The 24,939-nt window shown below is 53.9% G+C and overlaps 1 protein-coding gene across 1 annotated transcript in view; it reads left to right on the top strand.

Moving 5' to 3' along the window:
* RASGEF1C (RasGEF domain family member 1C) overlaps window positions 1–17,376 on the top strand; it is a 69,917-nt gene extending 52,541 nt beyond the window's left edge. Inside the window, exons 6-14 of the mRNA XM_028528448.2 lie at window positions 269–343; window positions 2,542–2,631; window positions 3,861–3,963; window positions 4,384–4,463; window positions 4,544–4,639; window positions 7,646–7,741; window positions 9,277–9,400; window positions 16,180–16,252; window positions 16,740–17,376. Coding sequence (XP_028384249.1) covers window positions 269–343; window positions 2,542–2,631; window positions 3,861–3,963; window positions 4,384–4,463; window positions 4,544–4,639; window positions 7,646–7,741; window positions 9,277–9,400; window positions 16,180–16,252; window positions 16,740–16,764 — 762 coding nt within the window. The 3' untranslated portion in view covers window positions 16,765–17,376. The remainder of the gene's footprint in view (window positions 1–268; window positions 344–2,541; window positions 2,632–3,860; window positions 3,964–4,383; window positions 4,464–4,543; window positions 4,640–7,645; window positions 7,742–9,276; window positions 9,401–16,179; window positions 16,253–16,739) is intronic.
* Window positions 17,377–24,939: the final 7,563 nt, after the last annotated feature.

Here is a 24,939-nt window from a genome sequence, read left to right as displayed (position 1 = left end):
TTCGAGCCTGGCTTTCTGGGGTACCACCTCCCACAAGCACTCCCTGTGAGCTGGCAGCCCCTGGGCATGGGACAGGAGGACTGCCTCGCTCAGAGATCCGTGACGCCCAGAGCAGGGCTGTAGAGCTCCAGGGAGAAGGGCGGGTGCCCGGGGCCCTCCTGAGGTGGGCTGGGATGCAGGGGGCCCAAAGGAGCACCATGCCAGGCCCCCCAGTGGTCACACCTCTCCCCATAACTTCTCCCAACTCCTCTTCTCCCTCCCTGTACAGGCGCGGCTGCGACACATAGGGCCTGAGGAGTTTGTCCAGGCTTTTGTGAACAAGGACCCTCTGGCCAGCACAAAGGTAGAAGGCCCTCGAACAGCTGGGACCCACTAGCCCCTCTGGTAGATCCCCAAGCATCAGCTGGGCCAGCTTCCCAGGGACCCAGGGCAGGCAACAGTCTTGGATGCTCCACCCATGCCCCAGCGGGAAGACTCTAGACAGCGACAGCCCTGAGTCCCCCAGAAGCTTTAGAGGGTGGGGTGTGCCCGGCCGACTCACTCACCCAGCGAAGGCGGAGGAGCCGTTAGCAGAGGCCCTGGGTGGGAAGGAGGGTGGAGGGCGCCCTCCACCCCCTGCTGCTGAAGGACCCCACTTGCCTGTCTGGTGCGTTGCGGTGGACACGGGTGCCCTCCAGCGGTCACTCGGGGAAGTGCAGCTGGTGCGTGCTGCTCTGGGAAGGTCAAGCCGCTTGCTCTTTCCTCTGAGGTTGGAGTGGCCTCTGGGCCAAGCGCTCCCTACACAGTCCGCACACCGATTCGGGGGGGCCACCCCTCCCCTCTCAGAGCCCAGCCAGCAGGGCGCCTGGTGCTGATCAGTGGGGTCATATGCTAGCCAGAACTGGAAATATTGTGTCTTCGGCCTGAACCTAACAAAAGAAGTGCAAACTAAACAGGAGTTTGCATTTTCCCCTCTCGGATTAGCAAAGGTTAAATATTGTATCTGTTTAGGGAAGGGATACCTGCATGCCAGGGGAAATTGGCACAGCCACTTTGGAGGGCAGTGTGGCAATAGCATCAACATCCTGGACCCCAACTTTCTGTACTTAATACTTCATTCTACATGTATGCACACCCATGCGCACAAAGATGTATGCACAAAGAATTGGGATAGTGTTTATTATGTCCTAAGGCTAGAAGCAAACTACCTTATCGTTCATAAGCACTGGACTAAAAATTTTAATATATCCATATGTAAAATGTTATGCAACTATTATAAAAGAATAAAAGCACCTGTAAGTATGGGATAATCACCAATATGCATTGTCAGTGACAAAGAGCATGTGGCCATTTGTGACAACAAAAGGGAAGGTGCATGATACACAGTCGCTGGCTCTGCAGGGCTATACAGACAGTCAAGGAATACCATTACTGCGGGGCACTTAGTGAAGTACCTGAGTAAAGGGGGAACCAGCTTTGCCCTTGGGGACCCCATTACACCCCAAGAACTGCTGCTGTAGGGTACCCTGTGTAACTGTGTACGTATATAGTCACACAGTGTCTGACGCAAAGAACGCCTCTTTTTTATTACAAACCCTTTATTACAAAAGCATAAGGATGCAATTCTGTAACATAACACTATCACACCCAAGCACATTGCATGACACTTTAGGTGAAATGTTCAAACTGAAACTAGACAGTATCACACACATATTATTGCCCTACCAGCCACACTCAGGCAGGCATTACTTCTACCAGATCCTGTTTAGATATAGAAAAACACAGCTGATTCCCATCATTCATAGTGACAGCCGTGTCCCAGAAACCCACTGGGAGCAAGGAATCAGCATGTACCCTTGCTCTGAAGGGCAGACCAACGTTTTCATCGGCCAGTCAACACACAGCCTTGCTCTCTCATGTTTCTGTGTAAAGACACTTTAATTAATAAACCTTGTCATTCAATGACGTCGCGCTCATCGTCAGCAGCACTGTGACTCCCGTCTGGACAAAACTCACTCACCCGTGTGCTTCCTTAGGGCACACCACACTCTTCCTGGGCACAGGGATGCAGAGACAGCCCTGGGCGCTGCACAGGCCCCCCCAGGGCAGGGAGACCTCCACGGCACCTCATGCGTGGCCGAGAGGATTCTTGTTTTCAGTGTGGGTGCTGAAGTAGGAAGGCAGGGTGTCTTTGAGCTTACTGTCAGCATGGGTCGGGTGACTCAGACTTGGTGCCACTCTGCATGTGGCCATGAGTGACAGTGGATACAAGGCGAGTGTTATCTGGGGGTTACAAAAGAGTTTTTAAGGAGCAGATAGACTCACAAACACAGAATCTGTGGATGATGAGGATGGACAATTACATATCATATTAATACGTCATATTAAGTTACATCTTTGAGTGCACAGAAAAAAGACTAGAAGATATCCATCAAATCATTTGTATTGGTGGATGATTTTGGGTTTCAACATTTTCCAAATTGCCTACAAGGGTCATGAACTGATTTCATGTCCCAAAAATCCCTGACAAGGCGGCTGAACCTAGTCCTTCTGTCTTCCCAGCCCTGCTTCAGCGACAAGACCAAGAACCTGGAGGCGTACGTGAAATGGTTCAACAGACTGTGCTACCTCGTGGCGACCGAGATCTGCATGGTGCGTGGAGACCCAGCATGAGGTGGCGTGGCGCATGGCCAGGGCTGGGGGGACCAGAAGGGCTTCTGGAGCCCGTCCATCCCAAAGTCCAGGGCCAGGCTGGGCACCCCTCTGGGATGCCAGGTGTCACCTGGCTTGCCTACAGTGACATTTCCCCTCTGGGCAGAGCCTGGCACAGGTCTGCTGGTCTCTGACAGAGGATGTTGGAGACCACTCCCTGAAGGAGCTCAGGGCCTCTCTGCTCCCCGATCTGTGCCTGGGCTGCCTGGGCCGCAGCCCGTCCTGCTGGGCTCACTCGGGGTCTAGCATTAGAAACAACCCAACCTGTAAGAACTGGGAGATTGCACCATCAAAGTCCAGGCCTCTGGCTTCTGGGAAGGAGGAAGACCTGGCCAGTCTGAACTGGTCATGCATGTCACGTAGCTGGTCCCTCCAGCCAGCCCTGCATGCCCTCTTCTGTCCCGTACAGTGGAGGGACCCTCCTCCAAGCCCCATCTTCACCATCAGGGGAAGCCCAGGGGCCGTTTTTCCTAGGGGAGGATTGGAGGTGGCACATGTGCTGGGCTGGGCTCTCCAGAACCAGGTGCTGCGACAGAGCCTGGGGTGCAAGGTATTTATGGGGTGAACACCTGTCCCGGAGGACAGGGCAGGGGCAGAACTAGTCGGAGGTGAAGTCCTGTGATGCCTCTGCCTGTGGCAGTTTCCTGTCCCAGGGCCCACACCAAGGCCAACAGCACTGTCACCCTGCTGCCCTGAGAAGGACAGAGTGGGGCAAAGGCGGCTCTCCGAAGGGGTTGGGCGTGTCTGGGAGGCAGGCCACTTCTGCTCCTGTCAGTTTGGGAAGAGCACAATGTGGGGCCTGGCGTTCCCGAGCCAGCCCAGCGGGCTTACCTGAGTGAAGCCCCGCCCACAGCCCTGCCTGTGGACAGCCGGCCCCTTGCAGGGAGGAAAGGCTAGGAGCGTACTCTCTACTTCTGGAGGGGGCACTGGAGCTGAGCCTGGGGGAGAGGGACCTCCCTGTGGAGATGGCTCCTGTGGCCCCACCCCCAGTGCCCGCTGGTGCTGGCTCGCCCAGGGTGTGCTTGAGACCCTGCGCCCTCAGGCCACAGGCTGGCCAGATCACACATCTCAGCCATTAGGGGGGACTGGCTGGGGGAACAGGGAGCATTGTCAGGGTCAGGGTTGGAAGGGGACCCGTCATCACTGAGGCTCAGGTGCTCTGTCCCCAGCCATCCAAGAAGAAGCGGAGAGCCCAGGTGATCGAGTTCCTCATCGATGTGGCCCGAGAGTGCTTCAACATCGGCAACTTCAACTCTCTCATGGCCATCGTCTGTGAGTGGTGGGCTCCTGGGAGGTAGGCGGGATGCAAACCAGGGTGCTCCTATGTGCAGAAGGTGAGCACCAGAGGTCCAGGGAAGGTGCCCGTGTCGAGACAAGCTCAGCCCCCTTAGGGTGCTTGGAGAGGGTTTGGCAGCATGTCCCCAGATCCAGGGAGAAGAGGGGCCCAGAGCAGGACCTGGCCACCAAGTGGGGCCAGCGTGCTGGGGCCTGGGACAAGGGCCTGCGCACACAGAAGCCAGGCCCACCCCAGCACAGCATCTCCCTGCTGTCTGACGGCTGAGGCCGCTGCAGACCTCAGCCCCGGTCAGGGTGCAGCTCCAGGGGCTGGGCCACCTGGGGCCCACGGAGGCCTCCTGCCCAGGCTCCGCCTGGGCTGTGCGGCCCTCCCCAGCGTGGCCCTTCCTCCTCCAGCCGGCATGAACATGAGCCCCGTGTCTAGGCTGAAGAAGACCTGGGCCAAAGTGAAGACTGCCAAGTTTTTCATCCTGGAGGTAAGTAAGGCTGCTGAGCAGCCCGTAAACACTGGCTGCCCTCAGATACAACCACCCACTGTGCCCCTGTCTCCTTCCAGCACCAGATGGATCCCACTGGGAATTTCTGCAACTACAGGACGGCCCTGCGCGGAGCCGCCCACCGCTCACTGACCGCTCACAGCAGCCGGGAGAAGGTAGGTCAGGGGCCTGAACAGCTCTGTTGCTTGGAGTCTCTTCTGTTTCCGATCAAAATGTGGTGCCAAGTCCTTAGGGTCTCACACCGCCTAATTCTAACCTCAGTACCTTCAGAGATGTAGCCTCAGGTCCCAGCGGCATTTCTGGCCATGACTGGCCTGAGCTTCCTGCTGAAACAGCCTCTTCACAGATCAATTCAGTTGCTCCAAATTCTCCTGTAGCCTCTGATACAAGAAGCCACCCACAGGCCTTGGGACTGTGGGGATCCTCTGGGTTAAAGCCTGTCACCAGCCGGTGACCAGCCTTGCTCATTGCTGTGCACAGCACACACCAGCGCCGGCAGGGGCTGGGGTCTGGCCGGCTGTGAGAACTCTGGCAGGGCCAGGTCCCTGCAGGGTTTGTGGAGGTCCGCTTCCAGCCCCGGGGGGCCATAGGACAAGCTGCCATTCTCGGAATTCGCGGCCACTCTGGAACTGCATGGGGCGGACACAAGTAGACAGGCTTGGGGTGCTGGCCAAGACACACACGCTCCCGGCCGACTGGCCCTTCCTGCTCAAGCTGCGCGCACTCACCAGCATGGACCCAGGAGAGTTGAGCAGGTGGGGGCCCCAACCCCAGGACAGGGAGCCTGTGCCCACCCCCTACCCCCAGCCAGGAAGCCGGAAATGGGCAGCAGGACCAGGAACCTCACTTCACGGAGCACCGATTCCAGGAGAGCTGCAGGCCCCCAGCCCCATTAATTCCAACAACTGTTCTGTGGGGTAGATTTCAGCGTCACCACTTCCCTGAGAGGAGCACAGTCATGAGGCGATAGGCAGCAGGGCCAGGCACCAGACTCTAATCTGTGTGGCTCCGGCTCCCAGTTGTGTGGTCTTTGCGCAGCACCAGTGCCTCCTATTCCCAGGGCACAGGCTCCGCAAGGTAGCCACAGGGCCTGGGAGGTGGCTGCAGCCTTGCATCCACGGCATCAGTTGAGACTGTGCTCTGCACTGCTTCTCTTCAGTCTGCACCAAGGCCGGTGGCCTTGGCCTAGCAGATGCACTGGGACCTCCTGTTCTAGCTCTGGGTGGGGCACTGAGACTCTGTGCGTTGAGGTCTGGTGTTAGAGGTGGCTGACTTACAGAGCCATGTGTTCAGTCTCACTGCATTCACCTCTAACCTTTGGAGAGGGGCAGACTGTGGACGGGGCCCACAGAAGGTGCTTCCCAGATGGATGGAAAGCTGGAGAGTGGACAGAGGTGTGGATGCATAGGTAGAGGAGTGGATGGAAGGAAGGACAGAGGGATGGATAGAGAGAAGGAATGATGTTGGGAAGGAAGAAGTGAGGAAGGAAGGAAGGAAGGAAGGAAGGTAGGTTGGTTGCAAGATGTTCTCACAGCCCTTCCCAGTGCCTCTGCAGCTGCAGCTTAAGGCTCGGAGGCCTCGGCAGTCACTCTGTGCTTTCTTCCTGCCCGTGGCCAGCTCCTGTCTGCACTGCCCTGTCCCCACCTCCCCCATTCCTGTCTCCATCACAGGTCCTCTCTGCTCAACTTCTCTGGGTGACCTGCAGGCTCAGTGGGCTTCTGGTGCAGCTGCTGAGCTTCAGAAAGCAAGGGCAGTGTGATTATAGTGCAGTCCAGGCAGGGAGACCAGCTGGGACATTAGAGCTGGGTAGGGTGGGCCCGGGCCCACGTGGACAGGCGGGAGTGGTGAGAAGTGCTCGCTTGTGGACAGCTCTGCCACCCTGAGGACCAGCCCTGGTGCCTCCAGGAAGCCTGGATCAAGGCCTCAGGGAGCCCTTGGTGTCCTCAGAGTCCCTCTGCCCTTAACCCACTCCCTGTCCCAGTGTTTTTGCCCACAGGGCCCAGCTCAGCCTTCACACACCAACGTGGGCCTGGGACGTGGCAGCAGGGGCGGGGGAAGGCTCAGCACTGCACCAACCACAGTGTGAGGGCCTAGTGCCTGGTGGTGGACCGGCGCGCTAGCATGCTAGGGCTGAGCATGCAGCTGGGTGGCTTAGAGAAGGGTGTCCTCTTTCAGCGCTCAAGGCCATGGGCAAGGCAGGCAGGCCTGTACTCCCTCCAGAGGCTCTCAGGGACGACCCTTCCTTGCCTTTCCGGCTTCTGGTGGCTCAGGAGTTCCCTAGCCAATGGCCACATTGCTGCCACCTCTGCCTCTGTCTTCACATGGCCGTCTTTCCTATGTGTGTGCAAATCCCCCTCTCTTTGCAAGGACATTAGTCCCTGGACTGGACCCAGCATCGCCAGCATGACCTTATCTTAACTCTCTCCAAATACGGTCCCACTGACGGGCACCGGGGCTTGGGACGTCGATGTACCTGTTGGGTTGGGGGGGATACAGTTCACCCCACAACCGCGGGGTGTGGCCAGCTGGTTCCCCAGAGCGGTCTGAGCTGGAGTGGTGTTCTCAGACCCCCAGGGCGGGCAGAGCAGGGAGGGAGAGGCAGGACCCCGGCGGAAGCGTGGGCTCTACCCGCCGCCACCGGCCCTTCAAGAGCCCGCGCAGGGAGCACTTGGCCACATCACAGTGCAGCAGGCTCGGGTCTTCAGCATCAGAAAAGACAGAAAATGATAAGTTGTTAAATGTATGTTAAAGAGGAGGCCGCAGAATGTCACAGCAGGTGCCCCCATGGCACTCGGACTTAACGCGTGCACTGTCCCTCCCGACAGGCAATGGAGGGAGGGTTCAGGGGCATTGGGGCTGTGCACCTTCCACTCCGCCAGCCTGGGGTGGAGCAGCATTGGTGGTGGGGGCTCAGCCATCGAGAGGGGTGGGGGGGGGCACTGCAGGGGCTGGCGAAGCAGGCTGGGCCCAGTGAGCGGGCCTGGGCCTCTGGCCATGTGACGTCCATGTTGTCCCTGTGGGACACACCACGTAGCCGGGACCCCGTGTGGCCGGCCAGCTGTGCCCAGGAATCCTCTCCTGCCTCTGTGTCCTAAGGATGCACCTGACATCCCCGGGCTGGTGCCACTGGCCAGGGCTGACCTGCACCCTGTCCCTTCCAGATCGTCATCCCCTTCTTCAGCCTGCTCATCAAAGACATCTACTTCCTGAACGAGGGCTGTGCCAACCGCCTCCCCAACGGGCACATCAACTTTGAGGTAGGGCCACAGCGGGCAGGCCGGCACCACAGCCCCCAGGGCAGGGGGCGGGCTGACTGCCAGGCGAACAGGGCGGGCTTCCGGGGTCTCCACACCAGCGCAGGTGCAGCAGAGTGACGTGCAGCCCTTGACAGGCACCAGGCCGACAGCTGGCAGGTGCCGTGCCGCTGCCCAGGGGCGCCGTGCGTGGTCGGGGAGGCCCCTCCAAGGAGGGACCCGAGCAGCAGGAGGAAGCAGTGGGACAAAGGGCAAAGTGGGCACTCGGGAAAACGACATCTCCCTGAGCCACAACTCACCTCTGTCAGCGCAGGGTCCTCTCCTCCCAGAAGCCCCCCCGACCCCCCAGGCGGAGGGAGGCCCTCACACGAGAGGCTGGGCATCCTGGGTCCCAGCGCTCCAGTCCCCAGCTCCTCAGAAGCCAGGCGACTGTGCTGCTCTGTCTCCCCACCTGCTCCTGGACCCAGCCAGCACCTGGGGCTCCAAGTGGCGAGGGCATGCGACCCAGATGGCAGGCGACCTGAAGTCACACTGAGGGAACTCACCCTGCAGCAGAGCTGCCCCAACCCACAGGCCCCCTAACCCCCAGCTCCTGAGGCAGTTGACCCTGGGCCGTCCCTGTGAGACCAGAGCCGGACCGGTAGAATGAGGGAGCTAGGTGGGTGTGCTGGGAGTCCAGAAAGGGCTCTGCAGGTGTTCTCTGGTGATGGGCGCCCAGCAGACACCTGGGCCCCTCTGCCTCACACAACCACCCCTGCAGGCCTGGCTCCCCGAGCGCCAGCGGGGACTTGCAGTCCAGCTGCAGCATCCAGGCTGGGTGTGTCGTGGAATAGGCGGGGCTTGAGAGAGGCTGCAGGGGTTCCAGCGCCTGGAGCTCCAGGCAGCCCCCCAGCTCCCCGCCACACCAGATGTGGGAGCATTTTCCTTTTTGCCTTCCTGAGGCTGGGGGCTAGAGGCAAGACAGCAAGGTGCCCATACAGCGAGATTCAGAGGGGGCGGGGCCGGCCCAGGGCCCATCAGAGGAGGCCAGGAATGGGGCTTCCACCCAGTCATGAATAGATGCTGCTATTCATTTAAAAATCTTACTTTTTTTCAACCTAAATAAATGTATTTAAATTTCTCTTACAAATTTTACTTCCATGCATTTACTTAAATTTTCCTTAAATACATTTATTTAAATTGATTTTCATGCTCTTTAAACAAACAAAAGTGGCATCAGTAGGACAGCCACATCCACAAACAGAATGAGGCTGAAGTAGCTAGAGGCGCTGCCTGCTGAGGGCAGTGACCTGACCCACCCTGTCTCTGCGACACGTGGCGAGTCCCCGGTGTCAGGCACTGCTGATCCCTCGGAGGGCATGAGCAGAGGTGACACACACCCAGCTTACTGCCCCGTGATGCTGCCATTTATTGCCCTTGTCCCATCCTGCTCGCCCCGAGGGGACCGGTGAAGCCTGCCAGGGCCGGCCCCACTCTCCCCGGTGCTGCCGAGTCCCTGGGAGTGGAGTGCAACCATCTCGTCTCTGTGACCCGGGCAGAAGTTTCTGGAGCTGGCCAAGCAGGTTGGGGAGTTCATTACATGGAAACAAGTGGAGTGTCCCTTCGAGCAAGACCCCAGCATCACCCACTACCTGTACACTGCCCCTGTCTTCAGCGAGGACGGTAAGGTGGCCCCTGCCCTACAACTCCTGGGCAATGGGACTCTTGTGTGGCCTCTGGGTCACACTGTCAGTCAGGACCCCTGCTCTGAGCACAGCACGCCATGCCCACATTGCTGGATCTGGGAGGGAACAAGAAGGCTGCCCTCCTCCCCGGCTGGGCGCTGGCCACTCTCAGAGCACTGGCCAGGGCCAAGGAGCTGCAGGCTGGACTCCCCAGGTCCAGGCTTCTCCCTGGAGACAGTTTGAGGGCAGTTGGGCACCACAAGCCTGGAGTACCTTGTGTCTGACCCACTTACACACCAGAAAACTGGGAGTGACGATAAGAACTGCCTTCCCAGGGCCCATGTGAAGATGTCGTTCTGCAGCTGGTATGCATGTGTGGGTGTGGGTGTGATACACACCAGCACCAGAAGAGACATCTTTTCTCCAGAGTGCTGTAAATGTCTGTCCCCTCCAGAAAATCAGCATTCCTGCCTGGTCATTTGTTAGATACAACAGATTTGGGGGAGAGTTTGCTCAGTGAGGGAACTCCAGGAACTCCCTGGTTCAGGAAGAGAAAGTGCTGAAGAGAACCACGTGGCCATCGGGGCCTGAGCTGCCCCTCCTGGTGGGGTGGTGCGACCCCATGGTGAGATGCTCCCTGGATCCAGGACCTGTGAACCCTCTTGGGAGCCTCCTGCTCAGCACTTGTGCCCCAGAGAAAATGTTCTATCAAAAACAAAAAATCAGAAAGAAGGAATTTTTAGTGACTTTGCTTTTTAATTGTTAATACTTTCCACTTTGCCATTTTATTTTTTTACATTTTGGAGCTAGTAACTTTTTGGAGTCCCTTCACACAAGAAGCTCAATAGCCTGGTGGGTGAACCAGACTGGGCTGCTCCCACCCCAGCAAGCTCTGTGACCCTGGGCAGATCCCTCACCTTCTCTGAGCCTCTTCTGCTGCATCTATTAAGTGGGGTCATGTGAGAACATCCTTCCCGGGGCCACTGGGAGATTTTCTTGAGTTGGCACAGCAAAGCCCATAGGACCACGATCCACTGACACTGACTGTATCAGTTTCCTGTTGGCACTGAAACAAATCCCCACAGAGCTGGTGGCTCAGATCTGCACAGGGTGATCCTCATACAGTTCTGGAAGTTAGAAGTCCAAAATCGGTTCCACTGGGCAAAAATCAAGGTGTCGGCAGAATCGGTTATTTGTGGAGGCTCTGGGAGGAGAGTTGTCTCCTGGCCGCCTACAGCCTCCAGTGCTGCCTGTGGCCCCGGGCTCACACCCCTTCCTCCACCCACAGGGCACATCACTCCAACCTCCCCCAGCACACCGTCTCCTCTCCCCTGTGGCCACGGCTCCCTCGGTCTCCTTCTTGAAGGACATTTGTGATGATCCATGATTATCTTTCCATCTCCAGATTCTTTCATTTATTGCATTTTTTGAAAGAGACAGAGACATTGAATTTGTTGTTCCACTTATCTGTGCATTCATTAGTTGATTCCTATGTGCACCCTGATGGCAGAGCGAACCCACAACCTTAGCATATTGAGCCGACACTCTAACTAACCGAACCATGAGGCCAGTGCCCAATTCTTACCTTAATCACACCTGTGAAGTCCCTTTTTGCCATAGAAGGGAACATATTCACAGGTTTTGGGGATGAGCCCCTGGGAGTCTCTGGGGGCCGGTATTCCACCTACAACACCAGTGATTATGGTGATTGTCGCCATCAGCCAGCAGACAGTGGGCAAGCGAGCATGTCAAAGGCACATTCGGAGAGGAGCAGGAGGGGTCTAGGGGCAGGGAGGAGAGTGAGGGAGGGGCATGCCATTCATTCCTGGAGACAACAGAGTTTCTAGAGAGGCTGCTACGTGCCAGGTAGTGATTTGGCTGTGAACACACAGATAAGAGCCTGGGCCTCCTAAAGCTCCCTTACAAAAGTGGCACCTTCCCTCTGACCCTCTCTTTCTCCTGTGCCTCCCGTACCACAAAAGTGAAGAAGAGCGAGAGAAGGGAACTCAGTGGTACTCAGCCCCAGCTGGGTCGGGCAAAGCCTCTGAGAAAAGCTCTGCCTGCCTTCAGCTCCTAGCCTCCCCGGGCAGGGCTGCCTAGCAATCCAGTCAGCCTTGAGGCTCTCTGACACAAACGAAAATATAAAAAATCTCAGGAAAGAAACAGAAAATATAAGAGCCAAAGGGAAATTTGACGGCTGAGAAATACAGTAAGTGCAATAAAAACCCGGGTGGATGGGCTCGACTCCGGAATGAAGAGCACAGAGGAAAGAATCAGTGAGCGAGAAGGTAAAACCATGGAAATTACGAAACACAGCCTCAGGGGCCCGTGGGGCTGCAACCGAGCACCTGCCACTCCTGTCACAGCGTCTGGGGGCATGGGGACAAGAGGACGGTGTGGGAAAGTACTTGAAGAGATAATGGCTGGAAATTGCCCAGATTTGGAAAAGTCATAAACGTACAGATTCAAGAAGCTGAGTAAACCCAAAGAGGATAAACCCAAAGAAACCATGCCAAGACACACTGTAGCCAAATTTCCAGAAACTTAAGAAAAAGAAACAAATCCTATAGCACTGGGAGAGACATGACATTTCACCATAAGGGAAAACAATCCAAATGACATCAGATTCCTTGTCAGAAACGGCTATGGCCAGAGGCAGTGGCACAGTTTTCAAGTGCAAGTGCTGAAAGAAAATAACCAGCAAGCCAGAATCCTGTGTCCAGTGGGAATGCTGTTCAGGAATTTACTATAGATAGATCAAGATGGAATTTTACAAGATTGCCAGGTAACCCACAGGAAGACAAAGATGAAAACAAAACACAAAGAGAACAAACAGAAAACAAAACAATAAATAAGCTAGCAAACTCAAGCTTTAACAGATCAGTAATTATACTAAATGTAAATGGTCTAACTACACCAAGCAAAACACAGAGATCAGCAGAGTAAATCAAAAAGCATGACCCAGCTATGCTGCCTACAAGAAGTTCATTTCAAATATAATGATATGGACAGGTTAAAAGGTTAAAAATGAAGAAGCAACCAAAGGGAAGCAGGAATAGCAATATTAATATCAGATAAAGTATACTTCAGAGGAAAGAAAATTTCCAGAGACAAAGAGGGGTATTATTTAGAGGGTCAACCTGCCAAGAAGACATTGCAATTCTAACTGTGTATCTGCCAAACAACAGAGTCGCAAATTTATGAAGCAAACGCTGATAGAACTAAAGGAGATACAAACAGTGCACAGTTACAGTTGGAGACTTCAGTGCCCCTCTCAACAATCGATGGAACGGCTGGACAGAAAATCAACAAAGGGCTCACCAATGACATCAAATAACATAACTGACATTTATAGAATATTCCATACTATACATTTACAGAATACACATTTTTTTTCAATTGCGCACAGGACATATACTAAGATAGGCCATATCCTGAGTACATAAAATAAACAACAAATTAAAATAATTGAAATCATAAAAAGTTTGTTCTCAGATCACAGTGGAATCAAACTAGAAATAAATAATGTAACAGAAAAATCTCCAAACACGTAGAATCTAAACAGCACATTTCTAAATAATCCATGCATCAAATAAGCTTCCAGAAAAATAAAAAAAATTGAACTAAGTGAAAATGCAGTCAAAATTTGTGAACCCAGCTAATGCAGGACTGAGAGGGAAGTCGACAGCAGTGAATGCATATATTAGGAAAAAGAGGGGAAGTCTCAAATCAATCATCCGCGTTCCCATCTCTAGCACCTAGAAAAAGAGGAGCGAAATGAACCCAGAGCCAGCAGAAGGAAGGAAATGAGAGCACAGGAGAGCAGAAGTCAGTAAAACGGAAACAAAACAGCGATAAAGAAAGTCAATTAAACGAAGAGCTGGTTCTTTGAAAAGAAGGGTAAAATTGCCATCCTCTAGCAAAGAACGTCTTGACAGAGAAAAAAAGAAGACAGAAGTTGCGAATATCAAGAATGAACGGGGCACCACTGCAGATGCCGCCAACACTGACAGGCTAGTGGGGCAGCACCATGAACAGCGCTGTGCACAGTGCCGTGCACACACATGTGACTGGTGAAGTGAAACGGGTCACCTTGAAAAACACACACTACCACAGCTCGACATGAAATGCATCATTTGAATAGCCCTGTAACTATGGAGGAAATTGAACTTGTAATTTCAAAATGGCCAAAAATGAAATCCCTGGAGAATTCTATTAAACACTTAAAGAAGAGTTAATACCAATTGTGCACAATCTCTTTTAAAAATATAGAAGAGGCAACTTCCCAATCCATTTCATGAAGTCAGTGTTACCCTGATACCAAACCAGATAAAGACTGTATAAAAATAATAATAGAAACCAATACCCCTCATGAATACAGGTAGAAACATTCCTTAATAAAATATTAGCATATATAATTTAGCAATATATAAAAATAATTATCATCATGACAAAGTGGGTTTTTTCCAGAGATGCAAGGCTATTTGGTATTTGAAAATCATCAGTGTAATCTACCATATTAACAAGCTGAAGGAGAACCACTTGATTATATCAATCATAGAAAAACATTTCGCAGATTTTTTTTATTTTATTTCTTTATTTTTAGAGAGAGGGGAAGGGAGGGAGGAGAGGGAGAGAAACATCAGTGTGCAATAGAAACATCCATTGGTTTTCTCTCACACGCCCCCAATGGGGACCAAACCCACAAACCAGGCATGTGCCCTGACCTCGGAATCAAACTGGTGACCTTTTGGTTTGTGGGACGACGCTCCAGCAGCTGAGCCACACCAAACAGGGCACATTTCACAACTTCCATTATGCGTGCCTGGACAAAACTCTCAGAAAAATAAGACTAGAAGGAAATGGATCAACTTAATAAACTGCATCCGCAGAATTGCTTCAGCTAACATTATATTCGGTTGAGAAGGACTGAATGCTTCTCACTAGGATCAGTACAGGCAAGGACATCTACTCTCATCACTATCATTCCACATAGTAATGGAAGACCTAGTGTGTACAATAAGGAAAGACAAGGAAGTAAGGCAAGAAAGGGAAACACAGACAATAGTATGGTGATGACTGGGGGGAGGGGAGGGCGAGAGACAGAAGATGGTAAAGTAGGGATAAATGGTGACGGAAGGAGACTTGGGGTGGTAAACACACACTACAATAATCGGATGATACATTATAGAATCGTACACCTGACTATATAATTTTATTAGCTAATGTCACCCCAATACATTCAATAAAAGTTTTTAAAAGACATACAGCTCAGAAAGGAAGAATTAACATCATCCCTATTTGCAGAAGTAAAAGTATCCCAAGGAATCTACAAAAACTCCTGGAGCTTAGTGAGTTCAGCAAAAGTTGTAGAATACAAGATAAAAGTGCAGAAGTCTACTGTATTTCTGTGTGCTGGCAATGCCTACCTATGAAGACACCAAAATTAAAAATACAGTACCATTCATAATTGCTCCAAAAAATGAAGTAGGCGTGAATCTAACGAAAACATGTATGAGATTCATACACTAAAAATGACACAATCCTGATGAGAAAAATCAGAGAAGAGCTGAATGTACGGAAAGATGTGCTCTTCGTGGATTGAAAGACTGAACGTAGCAAAGATACGAATTCTTCTTCTCAGATTTAAGCACAGGTTTCATGCAATTCGTACCAAAATCCCAGAAAGATATCTTTGTAGACAGAGACAAGTTTATTCTAAAATTTATATGAAGCAACAAAAGACCTAGAATAGATGAAACAATTTTGGAGGGGGGAAGAATAAAGTGGGAAGGATCACTCTACCCAGTGTCAAGGCCAAAATCCTCTGGCCACAGCGACAGAGACAGTGCGGCGGTGGCAGGACAGATGCGGGAACCGCGACAGAGCCGCAGGACGGGCCCGGGGTTGACAGGGCCGAAAAAGCGGATCAGGCCGGGGAAGACAGCCTTCCCAACCCCCGGTGCGGGGCGTTTAGACTTCCGCGGGCCCAAAAATGAACCCTGACCTAAGGGTCACACTTAAACAAAAATCAACTCAAAAGGATCACGGACTCAAATGTAAAACTATGAAAAAAGCAGAGAAAATCTTTAGGATGTAGAACTAAACAAAATTTCTTATAACACTAAATACACAACTAAACATGACTCAGCAGCTGCACTCTTGCACACTTATCCCAGAGAAAGCAATCCTTATGCTCACACATAAGCCCAGACGCGGCTTGTCCACCGACCCGGGAGCAGCGCGGACGACCCCCCACCCCCCAAAACCGAAGGGGTGGTCGGGCAGCCGCTGGCGCCCACACCGCCGAGCGGAGCGCTGCGCAGCACGGGGCAGTGGCCGACGTCCAAAGCTCCCGAGAATTCTTCTAGAAGAGCCAGTCCCAAAAGGTTACATACTGTCCGACTCCATCTGTCACATTGTTGAAAGGACGGAGAGGACAGATTAGTGGTTGCCAGGGGTTAGGAAAGGGAAATGGGAGGGAGGTGGGCGCAGCTATAAAGGGCGCAGGAGGGCTCCTGGTGGGAGGCACGCTCTGCTGTGGGTGGGGTTTGGGGGCGTCGGTGTCAGCTCCCCCAGCCATCCTGCCCTGAGGTTTTGCAAGTGATTGTCATTCTGAGACACTGGGCACCCAGTGCATGGCTCTGTGTTACTTCCTACAACTGCCTGCGAGTCCACAATTATCTCCCAACGCAAATTTAATTGTAACACTCTCCATGTAGAACAGGTTATTATCATCAACCATAATTGGGTAATTTCACTTCATTTTCTGGCTAGGTCTTTATTTGGCTTCTTATGAAAGTGAGAGCCCAGAGAACCACACAGAAAAAGAGAGGTGGAAATCTCTCAGGTGAGTCTGTGTGCCCCGGCAGGAGTGGGGGTGGGCTGGGGGAGGGGGTGGGTGCTTGGAGCCTGGACAGGGCTCCCAGGCTTCATCAGGCCTGGCTCATCCACCTCCTGGGAGCCCCCAGCTCTTGAGGACAGAGCGCAGATCAGGCCATGACCCTGGGTTGAGGGTGGAACTCAAGGGCTGGATAGAAAAGGAGGCTGGGACCATGACCTCACCATGGCTGGTGGCTGCCCCTGGAGGCGATCAAGACGTATGTCCCCAGGGCTTAGAACCCCTAGCCCCCATCCTTGTGCCAGAAGTGAGGCATGTACCACCTCCTGCTTGTTCAGCCCATTGGCACAGCCAAGTGGCAGGCTGAAGTGACCGACATTGGTGGGCCTGAGCCAAGGACATGGCACAAGGCCGCCTGGGGTGGGAGGCCACCTGCTGAGGAGGTCACACACTGAAGAGAAGAATAACCAAGGGCCGGGCCTGTTTAAATCTGTAGGTCTTCTATTTTGGGGAAGACGTGAGGATCGGGGAGCTGGAGGAGGAGGAGGAGGAGGAGGAGGAGAGGAAGCCCTCTGCAGCCCTGACGTGGCTGGTCCAGAGGTCGGGGAGGCCTGGGTGCCTCACTGCTCTGCACACAGTGACCCGGTGACCTGGTGCCCGACATGCTGACCACGTGGCTCAGGAGACTTTTCTCCTCCTTTGGTGGGACCTCGACCCTGGCAGGGCCCAGGACCTCCAGACTCATGGGCAGCACGTGCCTCGGGGGCCCTGACCGTGGGACCATGGTGGCCACATTGCCAAGCAGTCTGTCCATCCTCCACGAGGACCCACTCTCACCAGGAGACTCCAGAGTGGAGGCCGACGCCGCTCTGCTGCCAGGGGCCTGAGAGACTGGCGTGCTGTGAGAGGGGTGCTGTGGGGGGGCGCACTCTACAGAGGGCCCCTCCCCTGCCCCTTGAGATGGACTGGTTTCTGCAGCCCTGGGCACCCCCTTTCTGGATCTTTTTGGTGTCAGGGGAGGGCTTTCTGGTGACAGCTGGGACTCTGGTCAGCAGGACAGATTTGAGTCACAGAGTTAGCAACCTGTACAGCACCTTGTAAACTGTTGAACTGGTATAAACACATTCACACACCATGCGTCCCCATGTCCATGTCACGTCTCTCACCAAGGGCATCTGCCGGCACACGGGCCAGGGAACACTGTGACCATGGGCAGGTGCGGGCGTGGGGGCCACTTCCACCCCAGGGCCCTCAGGCCGTGCCGACTGACAGGGCCTGCTGCCAAGTGAGTGCTCGACAAACCTTGGACAAGCAGATTCCACAGCCCTTTGCACAGCCAGGTGCCTCTCTGTCGTGGGTGGGGTGGCAGGGGGAGTCTGAAGCTGGGAGGCACCCCCAACCCACCATGAGACTCCAGCCATGGGGCTCCCACACAGCCCCGTACACACTGAGCCAAGCTTCTAGGCCCGGGAGCAGATAGGCTGTGGGGCTGCTGAGCCCTCACCTGGCGTGTGGCCAGGCTCCCCAGCCAGGAAGCCCAGGGGTGTGCTGTACACCACCATTCCCGGGCAGAGAAGTGTGTGTCAGGGCTGAACTGACACAGCCTGGCCAGCTCCCAGCCACCTTGGGCCCTACCCAGGACCAGGCTCAGCTATCTGGGCAACAGGGTGACCTCGGGACCTTGACAAGATTCCCAGAGGGCCAGCAGCCTGGCAGAGGCGAGGGGCACTGCATGTAAGGAAGAAGACGGGGCTGCTCTGTGCCCTGACCAGCCCCCCTGCTCCAGCTGAGACCTCAGAGAAGCCAAGTCTACAGGGAATGGGCGGCAGAGCGGGTACCAGGCTTCAGCTGCATCTAGCTGCTGACAGGGGCCTGGGCAAGGCCCTTGGGCCAAATCTGAAGTGTCCTGGGGGTCCCTGGAGGTGGCTAGAAACCCCTCATCCCCTCAGCCCCACCCAGCGTGCACTGTCGGGGTCTGGCCTTTCCTGGGGCTACGTCAGCAGGGACTGTCTGCCTCCTGGTCACACTGAGTGGGGCCTCTCAGGAGCAGGGTGAGTGGCCTTGCAGACACACAGTGGCAGCTGCAGGGCTGGGGGCCTTGGGCTCTGGGAGGCCTGCCCACCACACAGTCCCCTCCAGAGGGAGCTGTACTCTGCCCCAGCCCCAGGAGATGGGACATTCAGAAGGAGCCTCCCAGCCCACACCAAGGGCCCAGGCGTCACCTACCTCCTGGCCCCATTTTCTTACTCCTGAGGAACTAAGTGCAAGGGCCTGTGAGGAGACCCCAGAAGGCTGAGCTCCGGAGATGGCAGCTGTCCCTTCCTGCCTCCCCTAATCCCCCACCCGGGCCCAGGATCACAGCTCTCTTTCCCCAAGGCCAGCCCCCAGGTGCCTCCCACAGCCGTGCTCCCTGCAGCCGAGGCCCAGCTCGGCCGGCTGAGTCTGCAGGAGATCACAGCAGCCTCCTCCCAGCTGTGAGGAGCTCTGGGAAAGGATGCTGGGGAAACAGGTGCAGGGCCTGCACCTGAAACTCCAGGGCAGCCAGTCAGTCCCACTTGTCAGTGCTAATAGAGGGTGCGGCGGCACCGCTGCCCCAGGCCTACAGGCCCCACAGCAAGGAAATGCCCTTTCCTATTTCCTGCTGCACTGCTCTTCCCACGGCCTGGCATGTTGTTCCCCACTTTGTGGATCTGGTTGGAGCTCCAGCCACTGGGGAAGGAGTCCTGACATGCTCCCACCAGCCCCTGCGTGGCCTGGCACAGATGGTGGGTGTCAGGGGTGGTGAGGGGAGGCCTGGGCTCAGCCCTAGTATGGGGGGAGGGTATGACCAGCCCTGTCCAGGGGCAGGGTCGGGTGACAGGGACTGAGTACAGTTGTGTCTCAGGTTTATGCAAGGGCCCTGGGTAGGCTGTCCACCTCTCTGAACAGCCATGAGGTGCCAGGCCCCAGGGCAGCCAGGAGGAGGGCCTTCCCTCCGAGGACCTGCTCAGCAGCCCCTGGCTGGGTGCCCTTTCTCTGGGTGCAGTCTCGGAGGCCAGAGGAGGTGGTACCCCACTCACAGCCACACAGGTGGTTCCTTAGCCACATCCAGGACTCAGGGCCCTTCCTGGCAGAGGCCCTCTATCCTTCCACCATCCTGCTCAGACCTCAGATGGCCCACAGGGGCTCCAGCGAGCAGGGCCTACACTTTGGAGCAGACACAGGCAGGGCCCCAGACTGATGTCCCTGAGGCCCGGCTCAGTGCCAGAGGACACGAGCCCAGCACACTCCCCAGTGTGAAGCTGCCACTTGGCCATGCAGCAGGTGCTCTGGCCTCAGGGCTACAGGCTGGCTGGCAGCCCAGCTGTGCCCAGGAGGCCAGGAAAGGGCTGTGGCTGGGGCCTCTCCTTCCTGCCTGGCACTTTCTTCTGAGCCCCTCCTGGGAAGGGAACAGGTGGGTGGGGCCAGGAAGACCTCCCAACTGGGATTCGTCTCAGAGGCCTCAGACCTGGCTGGGGTTCAGAATCGATTCTTCTCACATGGGTGACTGGGGGTCCTCGAGACCCTGCCCCACATTGTGGCATCCTTGGAGAGCCCCCCCAAAGCCTGCCATCCCCCATGCCCTTCAGGTCCCTGGGAAGGTGTCTCATTATGACCAGTGGCTAATCCCTGGAACCCAGCCATAGCCAGGCCTCTGGGAAAGCCTGACCCTTCTGCACAGAAAACCTCTGGGCAGGACTCCAAGTGACCCCAGGGCAGTCCTCAAAGAGGTGGCCAAAGTTGTCCCCACAACGCCACAGACCCTGCCCCTGACAACTCGGGGACAGCACCAGCAGGGCCCCTGCCCCTCAGGTCTCTCAGGCCTCTGTATCCCACCCTGTTGCAGGACTTATCCGCAGTCCTCGAGGGTCTCCCCCGCCACAGCACTGCCAGCAATGCCCTCCCCAGGCTCAAACTCTCGGCTGATGAGCCCATCGACGGCCAAGAGCCACGGCCACAGGGCCACTCAGCTGGAAGCTCCGTTTCGCCCCTAAACGCAGCTCTCCGTCGTGAGTGCCCAGCCCAGCCCTGGCCCAGCAAACCCCATGAAACTGATGCCGTCACCGTCCCCCAGGGCCAGGGCCGGCAAGCAGGGAGCAGGATTAGCCCATCACCGCAGCCCTGCGCACGGGCACCGCCGCTGAGATGAGGGACCGTGTCTGTGACACGCCGCAGGTGCGTGCGCATCGGTGTGAGAGGAACAGGAAAGAAGGGGCATTTGCACTCACTTGTGTTACATTAAAAATCTCTTCAAAACTAAAACATTAAAAAATACACAGAAGCCTAATCATGATAGTGAACATTTGCGAAATGTGCACTGGGTGGATGGAGAAAGACTTTCTGCTTTTGAATCATACCATGTATTACCTATTTGAATTAGTGAATTAAAATTTAACACACACACACCTCTCAGAATCTGAGGGGAGAGAAAACTGCGGCCAGTTTCCAGCTGTGGGAGGCTTCCCTGGCATGGGTGACCAGACAAGGTCTGCATACTCTGAGCTTCACAGGATATTGCTCCAGAGAGTGCTGGCGCCAGCCTAGGTGCCCGCCAGCGGGGTTCAGGGGCCTCCAGGTCCTTGACAGCACTTAGTGTCATCAGGACATGTTCTTGCTGCGAGGTGCATGTGCCAAGATGAGGACATAAGTCAGGAAAGATGACGGAGGTCAGAAATCCCAGCCTGTGTCACTGGGCAGGAACAGGCACACCCTGGGGGGTGGGGGAGGGGTGGACGGGGCAGACTGCAGGGAGCGGGAGGCAGGCCTGGGGTGGGGGCAGGGGGCGGCTGCAGGGGCAGAGCCTGGGGTTCCGACCAGGGTGCCCCGGGTACGGAGCACAGGAGGGGCAGGGAAACAGGGAATGGCTGGATTTGTTATAAGCCCTTTAACACTATAAATCATTTCCAAGCAATTCTCTGGCTTTAAAAGTAACTTTTAGCCCTGGCTGGCGTAGCTCAGTGGATTGAGCGCCGGCTGGGAACTAATGTGTCCCAGGTTCGATTCCCAGCCAGGGTACATTCCCGGGTTGCAGGCCATAACCCCCAGCAACCGCACATTGATGTTTCTCTCTCTCTCTCTCTCCCCCCTTCCCTCCCTAAAAATGGATGAATAAAATCTTTAAAAAATATTTAAAAGAGTAACTTTTAAAGCCAAATCATAAAATTTCATTCAAGCAACCAACATACAACAAAAAATCGCAGTGAATCGCTGTGGGCGGCAGGCTGGGCTCCCGCACCCAAGAGGGCCTGTGGCTTCACAGGAGGTCCAGCACCCAGCGTGGCAAGCCAGGTGACAGGCAAGCGCAGGGGCCGCTGAAGGTGATGTACCCCTCAAAGGTGCCTGCTTCCAAATCAGTGTGACCCCAGCACACGGTGGGTGGGTGGGGCACAAGCAGGGGAGGGACAAGGACGTGTCTCAGGGCAGTGGCCATGCAGGGCCTCTGCAGGCACTGGGAGCAGAAACCTCAGAGTGGAGGCAGGAGGAGCTCCACACGCTCCCAGCAACACAAGCGTAAGGGTTGACAATGATTGAAAAAGAAACAGCTTCTGGAGATTGTCTTAGGAGCACAGAGTAAATGAAGGAAATATTAAGAAAATATAGTAAAGCTCAGACTGGATGGCCCACTCTCCCACTCTTGGCTCTCACCTCCAAGTGACAGAGGCTGTGCCCCAGGCAGGTGCAGCCAAGCACACAGGGCCACCCACCCCGCCACTGCAGGCCCAGACAAGGCTCCCTGTCTCCCCCAGAGGAACAGGTGCAAGCATGTCTCAGTGCCCACCCCCCTCTCTCCTTCTGGCCAAAGGTAAATCCTGAGTAAGTACAAGATGAGTGGTTGGGGCCCCCTTTCTCCACGGGCCCCCACATTCGTAGGGTGGAAACTCGGCCTTAGGTGCTTCAGTCAGAGGACATAGAAACCCCGGCCGCCCTCACCCCAGCAGGGTGAGGACCCAGAGTGGCAGAGACCAGCCGAGAAGACCAGGCCGAGCTCTGGGAAGGCTCTTGTGACTAAACGATAGGTGCAAGAATGAGGGGGTGAAAGGCAAAGTAGGTGGCTAATGCACGAAGAGGATTTTGACTTACTCTCTAGGTCCTTGGAAGCCATTGAAGAGTCATGGTCCCTGACAGGGTCACGTTCTTTTCCCTGTGGTCAGTCCGCCAGTTGGGAAAGAGGGAACCACTGGAGGTAGACAGGCCATCAAGGAAAAGAGGCAGTGAGTAAAGAGTTAGAGGCAAAGCTTATCCAGGTAGACGGATGGGTGGATGAGTGAATGGATAGATGGATGGAGGGAGGGAAGATGGGAGGGAGAAATGGAGGCAGAGAAAGAGGGATGGTTGAACAGATGGGGCAAAGTGATGGGAACAGAAAGTGTTAAGGAAGTAGGCTGCACAGGACTTGGGGACCACCTGCATGTGTAGGAGTCATGTGCTGCAGCCCAGGGCTCTGACACACAGCCTCCCAGGACTGCCTACCCCTTCTGCTCCTACATGTGTACCCCATTTATATCCTCGTTAATCAATATTAACAGCCTGCTAGGTATCCTTTTTCATCTTTCTCCTTGTTCTTATAAACATATATAGATGAAAAGATAGTGGTAAAGGAGTTTTAAACCAAATTTAGATTTTTTTAAAGATTTTATTTATTTATTTTTAGAGAGAGGGGAAGGGATGGAGAAAGAGAGGGAGAAAAATATCAGTGTGTGGTTGCCTCTCATGTGCCCCCTCCACTGTGGACCTGGCCTGCAACCCAGGCATGTGCCCTGACTGGGAATTGAACTGGTGACCCTTTGGTTCAAAGGCCGGCACTCAATCCACTGAGCCTCACCAGCCAAGGCCCAAAACTGGATCTTATTGTGCATATTACAACTGGCTCTTTTCTGTTAATGCAATAGATCCATGTATGTCTCACTCTTCTTTTTAAATGGCTGTATGACACCAAGTCTGGGTGTCCCTTGACGTATTATTCAGCCTTTCTCCTACTGATAACATGGGACTAGGGGGAGAGGCCAGCAGGAAGTGGCCCAGGTTTTTTTTTTTCACTGTAATGAGACTAAAATATTGTGTGTGTATCCTGCTGTGCTGTATTTTTTAACTCTATAGAAATTAAATGGATGCAGCAAAAAAAAAATCATTGAATTTGACTGCATAAAATTAAGGATTTCCGTTCAAAGAAGTAGACAATGGCAAAGTCGGTGGGCAGATAATGGACTGGGAGAAAATATCTGTGAAGCCTGAAATTCACAAGGGCCCAATGCCTAGATTCCGCAGCAAGCATCTGTAAATCAGCAGTATAAAGATAAGAGAACACCACTTAACAGTGAGCAGAAGAGGCAGATGGCAAAAACATGAGTCCTGGAAGAGTGACACCTTCATGAAGGAAACCTAAAACATCAGGAGAAAGTACGTGGAAACCAAGGTGAAAAACCACTTTCTACGCAAGCGTCAAGAACTGGGAAAGTAGAAAATGTCAGCTATAGACAGGATGACGAGGGGACAGCTCCTGCTGCTGCTGAGAGACGCTGTGGAACAGCCAGGCTGGCAGGCCCGTTAGCGGCATTTTTAAAGATATATTTTATTGATTATGCTATTAGGATTGTCCCATTCCCCCCCCTTTATCCCTCTCTGCCCTGCACACCCCCTCCCACCTGCATTCCCCCCCTTCAGTTCATGTCCATGGGTCATACATGTAAGTTCTTTGCTTCTACATTTCCCATACTATTCTTAACCTCCCCGCTCTATTTCCTACCTACCATCTGTGCTGCTTATTCCCTGTACCTTCCCCCTCCCCTTCCCAGTGCCCCACTGATAACCCTCCACATGATCTCCATTTCTGTGATTCTGTTCCTGTTCTAGTTGTTTGCTTAGTTTGTTTTTGTTTTTAGGTTTGGTTGTTAATAACTGAGTTTGTTGTCATTTTACTGTTCATATTTTTTATCTTCTTTTTCTTAGATAAGTTTCTTTAACATTTCACATAATAAGGGCTTGGTGATGATGAACTCCTTTAACTTGGCCTTATCTGGGAAGCACTTTATCTGCCCTTCCATTTTAAATGAAAGCTTTCCTCCTTGCCTTTCATGACCTGGAATACTTCTTTCCAGCCCCTTCTTGCCTGCGAGGTGTCTTTTGAGAAATTAGTTGACAGTCTAATGGACACTCCTTTGTAGGTAACTGTCTCCTTTCCTCTTGCTGTTTTTAAAATACTCTCCTTCTCTTTAATTTTGTCTAATGTAATTATGATGTGCCTTGGTGTGTTCCTCCTTGCATCCAACTTCTTCGGGGCTCGCTGAGCTTCTTGGGCTTCCTAGAAGTCTATTTCCTTTGCCAAATGGGAGAAGTTCTCCTTCATTATTTGTTCAAATAAGTTTTCAACTTCTTGTTCTGACTCTTCTCCTTCTGGGACCCCTATGATTCAGATGTTGGAATGTTTAAAGATGTCCTGGAATTTCCTAAGCCTCTCCTCATTTGTTTGAATTCTCATTTCTTCATTCTGTTCTGGTTGAATATTTCTTCCTTCCTTCTAGTCCACACCATTGATTTGAGTCCCAGTTTCCTTCTCTTCACTCTCGTGCATTTACCTTTATTTCACTTTTCATAGCCTTCATTTTTCCATCTAACTGGCAACCATATTCAGCCAATTCTGTGAGCATCCTGATTACCAGTGTTTTGAACTATGCATTTGA

The sequence above is a fragment of the Phyllostomus discolor genome, chromosome 13, assembly GCF_004126475.2.
Source record: "Phyllostomus discolor isolate MPI-MPIP mPhyDis1 chromosome 13, mPhyDis1.pri.v3, whole genome shotgun sequence".
Classification (NCBI taxonomy): Eukaryota; Metazoa; Chordata; class Mammalia; order Chiroptera; family Phyllostomidae; genus Phyllostomus; species Phyllostomus discolor.
The sequence above is the reverse complement of the archived record's forward strand: the minus strand, read 5'-3'. Positions and strand labels throughout refer to the sequence as shown.